The 19,032-nt window shown below is 34.9% G+C and overlaps 1 protein-coding gene across 2 annotated transcripts in view; it reads right to left on the bottom strand.

Moving 5' to 3' along the window:
• Positions 1–19,032, bottom strand: part of TTC27 (tetratricopeptide repeat domain 27) — a 139,564-nt gene that overhangs the window by 76,671 nt on the left and 43,861 nt on the right. For both annotated transcript variants that reach the window (XM_045549351.1, XM_045549352.1), the window contains exon 10: positions 6,226–6,339. In XM_045549351.1, the coding sequence (XP_045405307.1) occupies positions 6,226–6,339 (114 nt within the window). The remainder of the gene's footprint in view (positions 1–6,225; positions 6,340–19,032) is intronic.

The raw sequence follows: 19,032 nt of genomic DNA, 5'->3' as shown, positions 1-19,032 counted from the left end.
TTGGCAATCATCAGGCATTTAAGGAAAAGCAATATCTATGAAAAAGAAGGGCCAAGATGAACATATAAAACAATTCACCTCTGAGAAGAAAGAATTCATGGAAAGAAAACAATTTTTAAAATTCTAATATGCAAAGAAATTAAATGAGATATTGCATCTATAAAATAAGAAATGGTTATTATGAATAAGAACAATCAGAAAAATACAGACCTCCTGAAAATTAAAAATAATTGTCAAAATAAAAAATTTCATGGATAGACTGAATATTAGGAATTGGGCTAATGATCAAAACCAGTGATACAGAAGAAAAGGCAGAAGAAATCTCCTATAACAATCAAGCAAAAAGACAAAGAGATAAAGCCTATAAGAAAAGAGTCATGCAAGACAGATCCAGGAGGTTTCCACACAGGTATTCTAATATTCCAATTGCAGAACTGAATTGGAGGAAGAAGTTTTTTTAAAAATGAAGGAAAAAGTGTAATTAAAGAAATAACAGAAGAAAACTCCTCTGAACTACAGACACATGATTGCTCACAGTTAAAGAACCTAGTTTATCCTCTAGGAGACAAATAACAACATGACAACATGACCACTAACATTTACTAAGCACTTGCCACCTGAGAGACACTGCTTTAAATATTAACTCATATGTCCTCATAAAAACTCTCATTATATACATGAGGAAACTGAGGCACAGAAAGGTTAAGTAGTTTGTCCAAGGCATACTCAGCTATTATTATGACTCCAGAAACCATGCTCAAATGTAGATATATTCAGAATTCTAAGAATCAAGAGAAAATTCTAAAAATTTTCAAAACAAGAAGAAAAGAAACATAAAATAGGACTAGAATCAGACTGCTACACTTATCAACAAACAGGTATGCTGGAAGATATTTAAACATAATGACCTCATTTAAAGTCCAGCCAAACTCCTAAATTATGATGGAAAAATACTTTTTACAAAGACTCTAATTTTAGCATACATATTCTTCATATGAAAAAGTTACCAAAAAAACAAAAGGGAAAACAAGAAAGATAACACCTGAGAGGAAAGAAACAATGGTAGCTGACTATGATCTAGCAAAGAGAATAAAATAGAAATTAATGGAGAATTCCCTGGACCTTGATTCTTGTAATAGTTTCCTTCCAGTAATGAAGGTTTAGAGACAAAGCACTGTATTTTCTTCTCCATGGGTCCAATCACACCATTTGGTTGAATAATTAATAAACACATAACCATAATTATAATGCTGTAAAATTGGATTAAAGTTTTAAAAATCAACACATAGACCAAACACATGACAAAAATTACACACAAAAATACACAATAATAATGTGTAACAACTAAGAAATAACATAAAAATGGAAGAAGGAATGAGAGGTGCAATGAGTTCGTCAATCTCAGCATGCAGGCACCAGCTACTATCTAAAGTTGACAAATCAAGAAACAGAAGTATTTAAAGAAGTATAAATATTTAAAGTTATAATGGAAACCACCAGAATAACAGCTAAAAAAGAAACTGCTAAAAATGAGCTAGGAATTGGGGAAGGATTTATATCTTTCATTTAAAATCCTTGTGCGTGAACTAGATTTTTTTATTATGTGCAGTATTGAAATTTTTAATATGCAATTTAAAAATAAAAATATATTCATTAAAGGACACCTTCAAAAATACGGAATTGGTTAAACAAATTGTAGCACCTCTATTTAACAGAGTGACACGTGACTGTTGGAATGAATGAGACAGATTCACAGGTATTGGCAGGCAGAGTTGATCAAGCTGTTACGATAAGAGTGCAAAAGGGTATAAAGCAACATGGATTATATGATCCCATTTATGCTAGTGTATTTATGTTTCTGTGTAAAAAGAAGTCTAGAGCGTACGAATTGTTGAGATTGGAAGGCAAGCAAGGGAAAAAGAAAGCTGTTGTTTTTTACTTTCCACTTCTATATTGCTTACATTTTTTATAATACGCAAATGTTAGTTCTATAATTAAAAGCAATTAAGAACAGTGACATAGTTTAAAAAAACAAAACACACTTTGCTACTACTAACCATGGACTTCGTTCAGGTGTTACACATAATGTCTGCAGAATGTGGTAATTCCACTAGTACAACAACAAAAAAATCCATAAAGGAACTCTTTCTCAACTCTTTCTCAAATTATTCAAACACAAATGCAAGGCTCACTGTACAAATTCTGACAGTACATTACTGTGACCAATTTTCCTCCAGCCTGGGTTTTGTTATGACATGCCCTTAATCCTTACTAGAAATTAATGATATAGGTCATGAGGCTCATATAAAGAAAGGACTACCAACTTTTAAGAGAAATGTTTCAGCCCACACAGGAGCAATAATCTTCACAATGGTAACAATCATGGTGTTCTGGGTCCTCCTGCCTCCATAATTAACCATGATAAAAATCCCTATTCCTTCAAAGCAACCATGCAGCTACACTATCAAGAACAGATGTTCTACAAAGAAAAACTCATTTAAAAATTGTGAAATCTGATTTAACTACCACAGTTAAGAAAATCAAATTGCAATTCCAAACAGACTCCAGTGACAGAAAACTGCAATATTCTTCAATTTCCAGTTCAATGCAATGTCCTCCCAGAAATTCAGGGGTGAAGGAAAATATTCCTGCCAAGTAATCATCTTTAGAGGCACAACTACTTGAACAGGGACAGATCTTCACAATTTAAATTAACAGGCTTAAGAGATAACTAAGTAATGAAAATCCATAACAATAAACATAAAGTAATCTAACTTTAACCCCCAATGACTGAACTAAGTATACCTAACATCAGGTTAGAGCAGTTTATCATGAAATTTAGGCAACAATGACAAAGTTGGTTTACACATTTTTCCCACAATTTTTTTGGTTTGGACATAAATAATATGGTCTCTTTGAAGGTTTGTGGTTTCAATTAATTTGCTTCATATCTGGATTACATGTTGTTTTAGCCCAGTTTGTGCTGCTATAAGCAGAATATTCAAGATTGGGTAATCTATAATGAACGGAGATTTTACTTCTTGAAGTTCTAGAGGCTAGAAGTCCAAGATGGAGGGGCCAGCATCCAGTGAGGGCCTTGCTGCGTCATCACATGGCCGTGGCGGAAGGCAGAAGAGCAAGAGTGAAAGCGAGAGAGACAGAGAGAGGGGAAGGGGGCCAAATTCATCCTTTTATCCGGAACATACTCTGGTGATAACTAACCCACTCCCGTGATAATGGCATTAATCCATTACCCAGGGCAGAGGCCTCATGACCTAATCCCCTCTTTAAGGTCCCACCTCTTAATGCTGTTGCATTTGGGGATTAAGTTTCCAACACATGAACCTTGAGGGACACGTTTAAACCATAGCATATGTATAATACACTACTTTCACCATACTAAACAAGATGTGATCTTATGATAAAGAAAATGTTGCACATATGAAATGGATCAGATGGGGCAGGGAAAGCTGAATTATGATAGTGAATACTATTTTATATGCCATTGGTAAAAAAAAGCAGAGTATAAATGATTACTGAAGAATATGATCTCATTTTACTTCAAGCAGCTTCTGAATCATAGCCATTAAATAAATAGTACTTCCATAAACATTATTTGCTTCAGAATCACCAACATCACCATAGCCTTGACTATGCAATAATTAAAGCACTCCAGCCTAAAATAATTTCATTATGATAGAGTGTTTTTAATGGCTTGTCCTGAACTTGGAGTTCCTTCTTCCTCTGTGGATCTTATAACATAATCTTGATGTATTTACCTTTAGGTGTGATGCAACAATTTCTTTGTAAGTTTAACATGTGTCACTTAGAAATCCCTTCCAATCTGCTCTTCTTTAAGACCTGCCTTTGGAACCTTTAAAGTGACTGCCTGTAACTGTGTAAGTTATAGTCCAGACTGTCATTAACCAGCTAGACAAATTAGAGCAAGTCGCCTGACTTCACACCTATGTTTCCTCAGCATATTATAGGACAAGATTAAGCTTCCCCTAAGGCTCCCTTCTAGCTTACTTTTCTACTCCAGCTTTAAAAGTTTATGGTTTTATCACCTTATGGAAGGGAAAAGATTTTCACAGAAACTAAAACAGAATTTTTTTTAAAAAAACATTATTTTCTATATATATATATCATTTCTAAATCATTTTCCTCTTATTCTTTAGGGATGCAGTAACTTCAAAAACACAGTAATACCAAACTCTGAATCAGAGGAATTGGCAAAGGTTCAGATTATGAGATAAATGACTCAACAGTGACAGAAAATTAGACAAAGTGTGCACCCATTCTGTAACATGATCTGGCTAATTTCCAAAATTTATGGGCTGAGGGAGTAAAAAGATTTTTTTCTACGGTACTACCCTGCAGAGGCAGAAATAACAACTTCCTAATTCTGTTCTACCAGTACAGAGCTACACAACTCTTTTGATAATGTAGCATTTGAATGGCAAAATGAAGAGACTCCAAATACAGTTAAGGCCAAGGAAAGGACAAAACTCTACGGCACAGTGACTGGACTCTTTTTTTAAACCCATGTTCCTCACTCAAAATACATTCTTGTTATTTGACATCAAAAAACACAACCTTCACAATTCAGACTGATACGCGTTTTGAATTGAAAAGATATACACTTATAAACATACACTTATAAACACATAAAAGATTTACTTTTATGGTTTTTTAAAAACCTCCTTGACTAACAGTAGTAAGTAGAAAACAATTTTGAATTTTTAAAAAATAAATGCTAAAACCAGTGGGTGAAAGTTGGATGACTAATAGGATAGTCTCAAACTAACTCCCCCCAAATGTTTATCAATTGCAATAGGAAAAGAATAACTTTACATGGAGGAGAAAAGTCATAAACATGAGCTTACTCAAGTGACCAAAAAACATCCCCAGTGATAAGAAAAATGATCATGTGCCACCTCAGGGGAGAAAAATACAACAACATTTCTGTAATGTTACTGCCAAAATTATATAACCTGAATCAAATCATGAGGAAACATCAGACAAATTCATATTGAAAGACCATCTCAAAAATAACCAGCCAATAATCTTAAAAAAACACAAACCCATAAAGATCAGAAAAGGACTAGGGAATTGTCCCAGATTACAGGAGACTGAAAGGACATGACAGCTACATGCTGTGCCTGGATCCTTGTGCTACAAAAGACGTTACTAGGACGGCTGGTAAAACTTGAACGGGGTCTCATGGTGAAGGGTATATGGGAGTTCTGCACATTGTTCTTACACTTTTATGTAGCTCTGAAATTGTTATGAAATAAAAATAAACTTTAAAAAATATCACTTTTATTGACTGCTATGGTCTGAATGTGTCCCCCAAAATTCATATGTTGAAACTTAATGGCCAGTGTGAAAGTATTAAGAGGTGGTGCCTTTAGGAAGTGACCCAGAGACTAGGGCTCTTAAAAGGGGGCTTGAAGGAATGGGTTCATTCTCTTTCACTCTTCTGCCAAGAGAGGTCACCTAAATGGTGCCATCCATGAGCAACGGGCCTCCACCAGACACTGAAGCTGCCAGTGCCTTGATCTTAAACTTCCCAGCCTTCAGAACTGTGAGAAAATAAATTCCTATTCTTTATAAATCACCTGATATCGGGTATTTTGTTGTAGAAGCATAAACTGAGTAAGACATTGACTTTATGAAATCCTATATCTTTTGCAGAATTTTCAAGTTTTCTTAGTAATAAATTTGCAACATGGATAGTTTATCAGTCAATGTGTGAAAGAGACTAAATGATACTGACTCACCGGACAGGAATAAACATTAGTATTAAATGGAGAATGATGCCTGAATGTGGATTGATTAATTTTACATGTGGTTAGTTCATTAGTGAATTATTTTTGCGTTAGGATGAATTTTATACAACCTGTACCTGTGGGACTGCGTATCTTTTTAAATTAACTCTTATATTGTCTCCTTTAATGCTCACCATAAACCTATAAGAGCTATTATTATTACCCTCTTTTACAGATGATGCAAATGAGGCTTAGAGAGGTTAACTACTGAGGTCACAGAGCTACTAGCTAAGCTTTGAAGCCAAGAGGTCAAATTATAGAACCTATACTCTAAATAATAACAAAGTTAGTAAAATGTAAGCCATCTCATTCTTTTATTCTTAACATACATGTATGCTTACTGATAGCAATAGAGAGTTGGCAGAAAAACAAAAACTGCCACATTAACTCCTACCTGTGTCTGCCTCATTGCCCGTTCCACTCGGCGTGCGCTTCCTCTCTCCAGTTTTGTCCGGAGGATCAAAGCTGATGTCTGAATGGCCCAGAACTTTGGTTGTGAAAGCAAACACTGATGAAAGAGAAAGGAAAAAAATAAAAATAAAAGAGAGCCAACAGAAATAAGGATAAGCTGATGATTCCACTCTGAATAGGACAACATTAATTCTTTTGAAAGTATCAGGATACAGCTGAATGCAGACTTGAACATCTTCTCAGTGAACAAAGGCAAAAAGTTCTTTTTTCAATTTATATTACAGAAAATCATTCTAAAACATATGAGAATGCTTTCTGGCCTTGGTTAGGGTAGAGAGTCTCCAATTTTAGTTAAAATACTTTCCTCGAAGGAGCATCTGGTCCATAATAAAACATTGAATATGCACATACTGAAACCTAACCTCAGAAAAAGCCATGACTACCATCAATTTAGAGAATGTAGTAAAAACCATTAAATATGACCACAAACGTAGTGGTAAATGAAGTGAAAGTACTGGGTAAGTAAAAACAGAGACAAAATGTATTATGATAAACAGGGACTGCTTGGTATAATGAACACAATTTAAGCTCTGTTTGATGATGACTTAGAACCCAATACTGTCTCTGGGTGATCACTCACAACAATAACTTTCAGTAAAGATCACTGCAAAGAAAAGGAAAAGACCTATTCATTCATATGAAAGTTCACACCATCAATCCTTTGCTTGTTTCTAAAAGTCAGGTGTGGAAAACATCCAGTTACAGTAGAATTAATCATTCAAAACCTAGCTACTCATTAGAAGCACCTGGGAAGCTTTTGGTTTTTTAGTGGTTTTGTTTGTTTGTTTTTAAAGTATATCAGATCTCTGAGAGCAGGATCTGGGCATCAGTGTTGGTTAAAATACTCCCCAGGTAATTCTCAAGTGTAACCAACTTTAAGAATCATTAGGCTAAGTAAGATAACATAAGTATTCATCTTTGGTCAAACTCATTTGTAACTCCTAATTCTCATTAAAGGTTAGCAAGAAGTCCTCCATCCTACAGCTCCTTACAGTACCATGCCCAGTTCACTTCACTCATTTGTATTACCTGCCTGGCCACTATAGGCATTTGAATTTTTAAGCTCTAATCTAGACCAACCACTTTACAATTAAGAGGAAAATGAAGCCCCAACAGGTTATGTCACTTACTCGATGTCAAACTTTCATTAACAGCAAAAGCTGGTACTAGGTCTCCTCAGCCCCAGAACATCTTTATATTATTTTATAACACTTTCTCCAAATGAACTTGTGTTCATTTAAATGCTAAATTAAGATATGATTAACTCCTGGAAGTAGAAGATACTACCCACAAACATTAGAAAGTAAAGTAATGTAAAAAGAGGAATCAATCAAGAACCCTGGAGATAGTGGAAGAAGAGGAATAAGCAAAAATATACAAATAAGAGAGGAGGAGAATCAAAAGAATGGAATTTTATTGAAGTTTGTTTATTAATTCACTTGAGCACCGACTGTGTACAAGGCAGTGTGCACTAGGCCCTGGGGACAGAGTAGCAAACAAAACAGACAAGGTCCCTGCCCTCATAGCATGTATATTCTAAATTAAGAGTGTTTTTATCTTCTTAAAATATAGTTTACAACATTAATGTATAACATTATCTTGTTAGTATCCATTAACTTAAATCTACAAAAAGAATGAATTTACCAACATAAATAGGTACATTTGGCAGTTATAAAGGTATGATGATGAAATAGAAGATGTTAAAAAAACTAATTCTTTAAAATGTGCAATACTGTTTGGCAGAAGATTATAAAATGTAACCTCAGGAATTTTCAAAGTAAAGGACTTTTCTCACTAGGTAAATCTGTAAAACTGATTCTACTACCTATAATGGGTGGTATCACCTGCCTTCTTTTTCTTTTCACCTTCTTCAAGGGATTATCATCTGTAACCTGTGACAACAGGATGGAAGACTGAGGCAACATCCCTGTAAAACAGTGGGAAAGTCTTCCAAGTCAGCCAAAGACTCATGCATTTTATCTTAAAAACAGGCCGGGCGCGGTGGCTCACGCCTGTAATCCTAGCACTCTGGGAGGCCGAGGCGGGTGGATTGCTCGAGGTCAGGAGTTCAAGCCCAGCCTCAGCAAGAGCAAGACCCCGTCTCTACTAAAAAATAGAAAGAAATTATCTGGTCAACTAAAAAATATATATAGAAAAAATTAGCCGGGCATGGTGGCGCATGCTTGTAGTCCCAGCTACTTGGGAGGCTGAGGCAGGAGGATCGCTTAAGCCCAGGAGTTTGAGGTTGCTGTGAGCTAGGCTGACGCCATGGCACTCACTCTAGCCCGGGCAACAGAGCGAGACTCTGTCTCAAAAAAAAAAAAAAAAAACAAAGCATACACTTCCAAGTTTCATCCACTGAAACGCAATGACCAATCTAGAAGCAATAAATACCCCTAATTACCCACTGTTCCTTAGAGAAATAACTAGGTCTGGGGAAGGACATGTACAACATGAGCCTCAAATATCTTGACATACAGACAGTAAAGCAGCTAAGGAAACAAGGTGGGCATGGTAGCGCACACCTGTAGCCCCAGATACATGGGATGATTGCTGCTGAGATGGGAGGATTGCCTGAGCCCAGGAAGTTGAGGTCTACAGAAAGTAGAATGGTGGTCACCAGTAAAAGGAGAGAAGAATGGGAGTTACTGTTTAATAGGTACAGAGCTGGTAAACCAACTTACCCATGAAAACGTATTGGTCGTCAGTTATCTCAGAGTCTAACACGCCTAATACTAGCTAGCTATGTGTGCTGGCAAACAGCAGTTGTGCAAAAGAATAAGCTTTTTTCTTATCTTACATAAATATTCAAATTTATTAGAATTTTTTCCAAGTGACAGAAACCCAAATGATGTCCCAACATGACTGAATCACGTCCTTGTAAACTTCAGGGTATCTGGCAGCTCCATCCACATATTTGGTGAAATGTTCAGAGAGCATTAATTTGAAAACAACTGGTTGTACATTATTAAAGCATGTTCATCTCTGTTGTACAAGAGAACCCCTTACAACCACGATTGTTACATTTATGTTTCTTTGTTAAGATACACAAAAACATACAAAATCACCTGTAATTTGATGCTTCTGTGCTTTGTACAAGAAATTGTCACTTTTTTCATATAGAAATATACAGAGCATCCTGCATCTTGATGTTTTCTAGCATTGACAGGCTGAAAGAAATAAATCAGATTCTTCCAATGAATGCACTAATACAGCTGGTAAGTCTGGAGCACCATAGTTTGTCCTCACCTAGACTGGACAGAAGATGTATGCAAACATTTAAATGAACTTAACACATCTATACAAGAAACTGGAATGAATTTTTTAAACTATTAGTAGTTAAGCTTTGAGGGAGTCAAAGTTATACTTGGATTTGACTGTGCAAGGGAGTTAGTGCCCCTAACCTCTGAGTTGTTCAAGGGTCAACTGTATTCCATTACAATTTTAATTTGCATCTCTCTAATGACTAATAAAGTTGAGTACCTTTTTTATATGTTAATGATCATTGTAATGCCCCTATATTAAGTCCCTATATAAATTCTTTGCCCATTTTTTTCTATCGGGTGTTTAGAATTTTTGTTAATTTATAGTTATTCTTTTTATTTTCTGGATATGTTGCCTGTCTTTTTGTTGGAGAAGGGTGATATATTATTTATTTTTATTTAATAAACAATTATACAACACATTCTTTGTGCTGGCCAGGCCCCAGTCTAAGTGCTTTACCAATATTAATGGTATCTTTTGATAAAAGGAAGTGCTTAATATTAATACAGTCCAGTTTATCATTTTTTATTTTATGGTTAGAGCTTTATTGTCCTATTTGACTGTCCTAAGGTTTCAAAGATGTTCTCCTAAAAGCTTTATAGTTTTGCTTTTTACTTTTAGATGGTCAATCTATCTGGAATTAATTTTTGTACACAGTATGATACAGGGGTTAAGATATGTTTTCCATATGGATACATAAATTAACTGGTACTATTTTGAAACACCTACCCTTTCACCATCATCCTGCAATACTACCTTTGTCATAAGTCAGAGGAACCATATATGTATGAATCTGTTATGGGACCACTGGTTGGTTTATATTTCCTTTTGTCAAAATGTCTTAATTTAGTGTTTCTCAAACTTCAAAGTGCATAGAAATAAACTAGAGAAGCTTGTTAAAACAGAGTCCTTGGCCCCAACTCCAGAAGTTCTGATTCAATAAGGTTTGGGGGAGAGCCAGAGAAACTCCATTTCTAACAAGCTCCCAGGTGGAAGGAAGCTGATGTTTTTGGTCCAAGGACCACAATTCGATAAGCACTGTCTCAATTAGTATAGTTTTAAAATAGGTCTTGCTATCTGGCAATGTACGTCCTCCAGCTCTGTTCTTCTTCAAGACTGCCAAGCTATTCCTAACCCTCTGCATTTCCATATGAATGTTAAAGTCAGCTTTAATTTCACAAAAAACAAATATAAGAGAAACAACAAAAACAACAACCAAAATAATCAAACTGCTGGAGTTTTGTTAAGGATTGTATTAATTACGTCAGTTAATTTGGAGAGATGAAATTTTAAAACATTGAGTCCTCTATGAACAAGGCATACCCCTCCATTTACTTAGGTGCTCACTGATTTCTCTTACGTTTCATAGATTTTAGTACAGACATCTTATAAATATTTTGATAGATTTATTCCTAGGAATTTGGTATTTTTGACACTATATTACAAATGCTATTTTTTCTTTTTAACTTTTTTCAATTATGGTAAAATACACATAAAAATTTACCATCTTAATCTTTAAGCATACAGTTCAGTGATGTTAAGTACATTCACACTGTTGTACAACCAATCTGCAGAACTCTTTTCATCTTGCAGCTGAAACTCTATACCCATTACCCAACTCCCCATTCCCTTTGCCCCACCCTTATCCCCACCGCACAGCCCCCAGCCCCTGGCAACCACCATTCTGCTTTTTGCCTCTGAACTACTCTAGGCACCTCATGTGCAATCATACAGTTGCAGATGCTATCTTATTTTTAACCAAAGAGTCTATTAACTACAGCAATAATCAGCTCACTAAATTTTAAGTATGGGCTAAGACTCCAAATGAGGTTTGAAAAAGATGCGTAAGAAAGTTGGTATATTCAACAAGCCCCACTTTCAGAAGTAGGACACTGCTAAAGAACCTTATGCCATTTGAACCTTAGGCCATGTACAGATGAGGTGGCTGTACATGCTTGAACATGAGACGGACTTCCACCACTTTTACACATCAGAACAAAAGCCAGAAACCACTTACATATGAATGATAACATTTGTGTGGCTATTTTAAGAAATGTTCTCTCATTTGTCAACTCCCATTGATGAAAATCTATAAAAGGTGACTCATTGAGCCAGTTAACTTTTACAAGAATATAATTTTTCACATACTCTTAATATTTTTATGATTGTTGTGAATATTGAAATAAACTCTAGTAATATCTTTTATTTATAGTTATAATGTTTTATAAATTAAAGAATCAATCCACTTCAGCAACTGTTGATGAGGAATGTAAGAAGATATTTTGAGAACACTCCTTAAAGATTAAGAGAGACTGTTCTGCAAGCCTTAGTAGGAGCTTATCACTTTAAGACATACCACCTGAGCTCAGCCTCATACCAACATCTAAGGAAACTCAGTTAACTGCTTGAAACGAAGAAATCAGTAAATACCACTTAAACTAACACTAAAAAGTGAATTTTCATATTATGACAAGCTATACGTATACATATAGAGAAACATTATTTTATTCAGCAAACAATATCCCACTATATACAACATTTCCCTCATGCCCCAGAAAAGCAACAGAAATGTTTTTTCTATTAAAAATAAATTTCCTTTTCATTCTTATCACTGCATGTTTCAAATAATCTTCTTCCAAAGGTCACTAGGATCCCTTTATACAACAGACAACAGTCTACTCCTTTAAACATGAAGGAGCTTTCGGATAGCTCCTTTTTCCATATATAAATCAAAGCCAGCTCAGAGATCTCCTTGCACATAATTATTTGGCTACACTAAAGCCAAATCGGATGATGCCCACCCAGGTCAGGCTGACCTTGCAAAGTAAGGAACAAAGAAATACTATAAAAAGCAGAACTAATATTTCACCCTTTTAATGATCTACTTAAAAGAGAATTCATTTTTAAAATCAGCACCAAATAACAATAAACTTAAAATTCCAAGTTTCATCCGTAAATTACTCGCAGTGGAAATGGAACAGTAGTCCAAATTCCCTGTCCTTGCTCTGTAGACCATTTAAAAACTGTCTCAAATCTACTTTTCCTAAGTCTCTATTACCTAAACAAGTTCTCCAACACAGCTAAAGATGCCCTAGTATAGCTTACACTCTCTCATCTCCTGGCCTTTGCTTATGCTATATCACTCCATCTAAACCCCATCTGTCTTTCAAGGTTGGACTCAAATCCTCCCTCAGTGAACAAGGCCTTCTTTGACTGCTTGGTCCTAAATATTATCTTCCTTTCTTAGCAACTAGGGGATTGATTTATTCATCTATTTTTCCCACAATATCTAGTAGCATGCATGGCAAATCTTGAGATACTGGATCTTCTGCCATTAAGCTTTTAAAACTCTTTTCTCTGCTATGCAAATTTTCATATGGAAAGCAAAGACACCAGAGATATCAATTTGTTGGTCATTTGGCTGCCTCAAAAAAGAAAAACATTCTACACTCTGGAGATGTGAGTTGCACCTTTCACACTATCATGTAAAGCAGACCAACTTAAAACATATGCATTATATTCAAACTGAATTCTTCATTTTTTAACACTATATTAATTCATAATGTCAAAATGTCTAAGGGCTTTGGCTTCAATGATGGCCAAAAACAGAAGCACAAAGCCATGAGTTTGAAAGAGACTCCTTGATATTCAAATATATTAACCATCTCAGCTGTAAATCGTGTATATTTCTCCTATCTGGGAACTTCAAGCTCTACTAAGGGGCTTACTAAGGAGTAAACGTGTTCAGTAGCTAGTAGGTCTCTCAGAGCACCTTGTCCAGAACTGGAAGTCTCTGATCTCTGGTCCATTAGTCTTTCTTCTTTTGTTTTAATCTATGACTTTAGGTTTATTTATTAACTCCTCCCTATTTCTTATGCTACTTAAGATAATAGCACAATACCCCCAAAGAAAGGTACTGCCAAAAGCAGAGAGGTCCCTGGAAAATATCTGACCTACCAGGGATTAGAGTCCTGAGGCAAGACACAAGGTTGAAACCTAGATAGAGACACAGGCAGACTGACAAGTTCAGTAGTGGTTTGAGCATGTCCCAGAGAGCCTGCTTATATCTTCAACCCAAAATAAGACTGGTTGTCTAGCCATGAGGACTTTGCTCGTTTTCTGTAGTGTTTTAAATAGAGGTGGTTTTCCTTTAATTTTTAAATTTCAGATATTTTCAGATTTATTTTCTCCTTCAGAAAAGTTAAGAGAATAACACAAAGAATTCCTATACATTAAGTCTTCACTTAACGTAGTGGATATGTTCTTGCAAATTGCGACTCTGGGCAAAATGAGGTATAAAAAACTGATTTTTTTCTCATTAATGTTGAAATGAAATGATGTTAATCAAGGGCCAGTTGTATGTCAATTTGCTTAAATTCACAGTTTCCAAGAACCTACTGACTACAACATTAAGTGAGGACTTACTATACATCTTTCACCCAAATTCCCCAAATGCTAACGTTTTACCACATAACCAATAGTTCAATTTCCAGGCCAGATATATTAATAGATTCTCTAAACATGGCATTTGCAGATTTAAAATAACTGAATTCTACTAATTAGCTATTTTCATATCCATTAACAAAAGAAATTGCTTGAAATCATATATTAATATCTCACTTGATTTTCGTAAATGTCAATTACCTATGCTATTTGATACAAGCGTCCTGCCTTAAGAACTGTTAAGGTCCTACATTCATCCTGGCTATCTTTTCTGTTTGTTATTTCTGTTAACTCTCAATCATGAGGGAGGGCGAAATTCCATACAACAAATATTTTTTCCAACGTCAACAACCTGCGTTAAATGCTAAGGGCCAAAAGTACTCCTGCCTTGAGCTCTAAACAGTATATTCTTTCACTTAAATTTGGGGTTCCTTTTGAATGCAGGTTTCCAAAATATTTGGGGAAAATTAGCCTAATTTTACTTCAGAAAAAGCAGTAAATTCACAATGAATGAGAGCACTGAGCAATTTCACATTGGGAATTTTTTCTCCTACATTCTTTCCACTTAATACACTGGGTAGGTTGAGTATTTTGCATTGTACTTCTGAACCTGATGACAAAGACTAATTGATATTGAAACACAAATCCATTATTGATAAACTAATCTTAAATATTATAGCTCTAAATAACATACATGTATTCTTCCCTTTAGGGAAGTATATGATAGACAAAATAAATCCTTATTTAGTGTAGACTGTGATGTTTTGACAAATGTATACACTTACATAACCCACTACCAAATCAAGTTATAGAAATTTCTCATCAGCCCAAAAGGTTCTCTTGCACCACTGTGCAAGATCAATCTGTGATCTGTCATTATGATTTAGTTTTGCCATTCTAGAATTTCAATTAAATGGAATCATACAGTCTAGCTTCTTTAACTCAAAATAATGTTCCTGAGATTCATCCATGCTGTTGCATTTATCAGTACTTTATTCCTTTTTATTGATGAGTATTATTTAATTAGATGTATATACCACAGTTTATCATTCACTTGTTGATGGACATTTGGGTTGTTCTTAGTTTTAAGCAATTATGGATGAAACAGCCATAAACACCTGATAAGTCTTTGTGGGGACATACACTTTCATTTCTCATAGGAATATACCTAGAGCAACTGATGATTAACTTTATGAGAAGACAACAAATTGTGTTCCAAAGTGGCTGTCAATTTGCAAAATTTATATTACAGCACAAAACAAGCTAGCTTTCTCTCTACCAGATAAAAGTACTTTCTTTTGCCTTATCTGAAAAATAACAATGGAAGAAAACATCAGAATTCTAACTTGATTCCTAATTATGATAATAAAAATGTCGTTGAAAAAATTTGTGTCAATTCAACAATATTGAGCCTTCCAATCCATGAGTATGGTAAATCTCTCCATTTATTTAGATCTTCTCAGCATTCGTTATCATTTTCAGTGCACAGGTCTTGCACTTCAATTGTATTTATCATTAAATATTTGATTTATTTTAATCTATTATAAATGGTTTTAAAATTTCTTTCCCAATTATTGCCAGTATATATAAATATAATTAAAATTTTTTTACGTTAACCTTGTATTCTCAGACCTTGCTTGTTAGTTCTAGTAGCTTTCATATTGATTCTTTAAGGTTTGTTATGATTTAATAATGGCATCTATGCATGAAGATAGTTTTACATCTTCCTTTCCAATCTGCATACCATTTATAACTTCTTGTCTATGGCACTAGCTGGGAGTTCTTGTTCAATGAGTACAGAGAAAGTAGCCAATTTTGCCTTTTTCCTGAGCTAGGGGAAAAATTACTTTTCACCAATAATGATTTTAGCTATAGATTTTTCATAGATGTACTTTATCAGTTTGATATTCCCTTCTAGTCCTAGTTTACTAAGAGTTTTTATAAAGAAAGGGTGTTGAATTTTGTCAAAGGCTTTCCTGTTTCTATTAAAATAATCATTTGGTTTTTCTCTTTTACTATATATTAATAAAATGAATTGCATTGTTTCATATTAAGTTAATTTTTTATTCCTGAGATAAATGATTTTTGGCCATGCCATTATCCTTTTTATACATTGATATTTCATATATTTTGTCCAGTTTTGTAGTTTTTGACAATGGGAATTCAAGCCCAGTACCAATTCCTCCAACATGGCTAGAAGAGAAATTCACAAATAAGCATTAACCTCAACACATGTTCAACTGTGGAGGAAAAAAAAGAGATCAGTCCCCAGGTCAGTTCTGATTTGGAAGAGAGCTACTAGAGGAAAAGACAGAGCAGAGAAATTACACAGCATAGTTTCCAAGGAAAAGGTGAAGGTCTTTGTGATTGTTACTCCCTCTTATTTAATGTGTCATATTTTTCTGTTTGCTCTCAAGACATTCTCTTTATGTTCTATTTTCACCAGGTTGACTATGACATGTATAGGCATGGATTTGTTTTATTTTGCTTATGTCTTGATGTGCTCATTCCTCTACTCTGTGAAGTACTCCTGAAGTAATTAACTCTAGTAACACAAACTATCAGAAGTACCATTAACTCATAGTTATATTGCCTAACTTAATAAATTAAAATTAGGAAATGAGTATTCCCTAGAAGAAAAATCAGTGATCATTTTAATTTGTAAAGATAATTAGCAAACTATGTTATGCTCATAGATAAATACTTATTAAATAGCTTTAAAAATCAATAGCAAAAAAAGAAAATATTAATACATATAGTATAATGTATAACTTCCAAAGGTCTTTTTCCTTCTTTCATTTACAGAGACCTTAAAGGATTCAGGCAGAGAGTCAGAAGGCAAGCTGCCAATACCAATTCACACTTAAGCCTTTTGCCAATGAAAACTGAAACACCTGTATGAATTAACAAAATCGTTCCCATTTTCAACAATGAAAGGAAATTAAAAACATTACTGAATGTCACTGACTTGGCTCATCTGAAAGGAAGTAATGTAGATAACACAGCTAATTTTAAATTATCAAGCCGATAAACATAAATGGCTCTCTAAAACAATATGGGTTATTTTTACTATGATTCAGTTTTCCTGAAACATGTAGACATAATATCTCAGAAACAGTACCACATAACAATAACCTTAAACAAATAAAGCTATTTTTCTAAGGACAAGTTTCTGAATTTGCTGAATTAAAACATTTTCCCAAGAAATCTCACATATATTTCAACAAGCTGTACCAACATAAAAACAGTGGCAAGTATTTCTGCAAAAAAGAGATTTTACCATCATTTCAGTAAACTTTAGGACAGTTCATCAAAACTGAACAAAATTCAGAACCAATAAGCCATTCATTTGTTTATCCAATAAATATTTACCAAACACCAAATAATCATGGTCCCTATCTCTCCAAGTGCTTACATGTTTCTGGTAGGAGTATTACGACTTCTATTGCACTTGCTTTTCCATCAAAAGAGGAAGACACCTCATAGGCTCAACAGTTCACAATTCCAGTCTCAGGCCACCAAGCTTCTGCCAGAGCAGGGAAATGGATGCTAAGCAAGAAAGACTATGCTGTTTCTTTCCTCTCTATGTCCAATGTTTCCACATCTCTGGCCAGTTCCAAACAGATCCTATCCATTTAGGCTGCTTGAAAATAGGAATGTTCTCCTATAAACTAGTGACCAGATGGCCTGGCTCATCACTGAATGTTACACTAGTCTCTACCTACTCCACAGTACTTTCATGTACCTTCTACAATTTGATCCTCAAATAAAGTTTCTGGTGTTGGGAGAGAAGCACATCACTACTTTCCCAATTATACAGAGGAGGAAGATGAAACAAGTAGTTATCCCTACCATCATGTGGTAGTAACTAAATTATGGAAATAAAGTGGAGAAATGCAGCTCTAGAATAGAATCAATCCTATCCCAGGGTTGTAGCACATATATTTCATTCATTCTTTTATGCTGCATACATTTATTGAGTAAGACCTATGAGTAAAAGCACTGTCCCAGACCTTGTAAAGGACCTGAAAAAGAATAGAGCCCAATCTCTAAAACTGGAAGTTTATAGTCTTATAAGGAAAATACATATACATAATTCATTAAACTATAAGGCAAAATACAACCCTTGCAAAAAGAGAGGCACAGACAAAACTTCAAGAGTTCAGAAGTGGGGCAGCACCTAAAATTGGTCCCTCTTTTCTCAAATACAGATGCTCCTCAACATATGATGGGGTTACATCCTGATAAATCCATCATAAGTTGAAAATATCCTAAGTCAAAAATGCATTTAATACACCTATTCTACCAAACATCACAGCTTAGCCTAGCCTACTTAAATGTGCTCAGAACGTAAGCTTACATTAGCCTACAGTGAGCAAAATCATCTAATGCAAAGCCTATTTTATACTACGGTACTGAATAGCTCATATAATTTATTGAATACTGTAGTGAAAGTGAAAAGCAAAATGCATGTATGGGTACTTAAACTATGGTTTCTACTGAATGCATATCACTTTCACTCCACTGCAAATTAAAAAAATCATTACGTCAAACCATCATAAGTTGAGGGTCATTTGTACTCTTTTGGAGTTATATTACACTATGAGATATAAATAAAGTTTCTTTCTTCTTTGAAACCAGGGGCCACTTTTAATTCACCATCTCATCCACTTCAATATCATGCACAAGGGGCTAAGAGGAAAGACTGATAGATGAAGGCAGAGGTGACAAGGGCTGACGTGGGTTTTTCTGGTATATCTGTATGTTTCATTGGGGATTTTAAAAAGGGAGGAGATGCAGAGCCCAAAGTTTCATGGGGCTCCTAAAAACCCTTCTCACATATAAGTTTCTTGCCCTACTTCTCTCCAGGTAAAGATACACTTGGGATTAACAAAATCAGCTCTTTAGAAGAGTTAGGCCTGGCACTATGAGTCACTGTCATCAGCTTTCCTCCAAAAAAAATCAGTCCTCAGGTCAGTTTTGACTTGGAAGAGAAGAGGAGGAAAAGAGAGAGCAGAAAAAT

The sequence above is a fragment of the Lemur catta genome, chromosome 4 (genome assembly GCF_020740605.2).
Source record: "Lemur catta isolate mLemCat1 chromosome 4, mLemCat1.pri, whole genome shotgun sequence".
In the NCBI taxonomy this organism is placed as follows: Eukaryota; Metazoa; Chordata; class Mammalia; order Primates; family Lemuridae; genus Lemur; species Lemur catta.
Note: the sequence above shows the minus strand (reverse complement) of the source record. Positions and strands in the feature narration are given on the sequence as shown.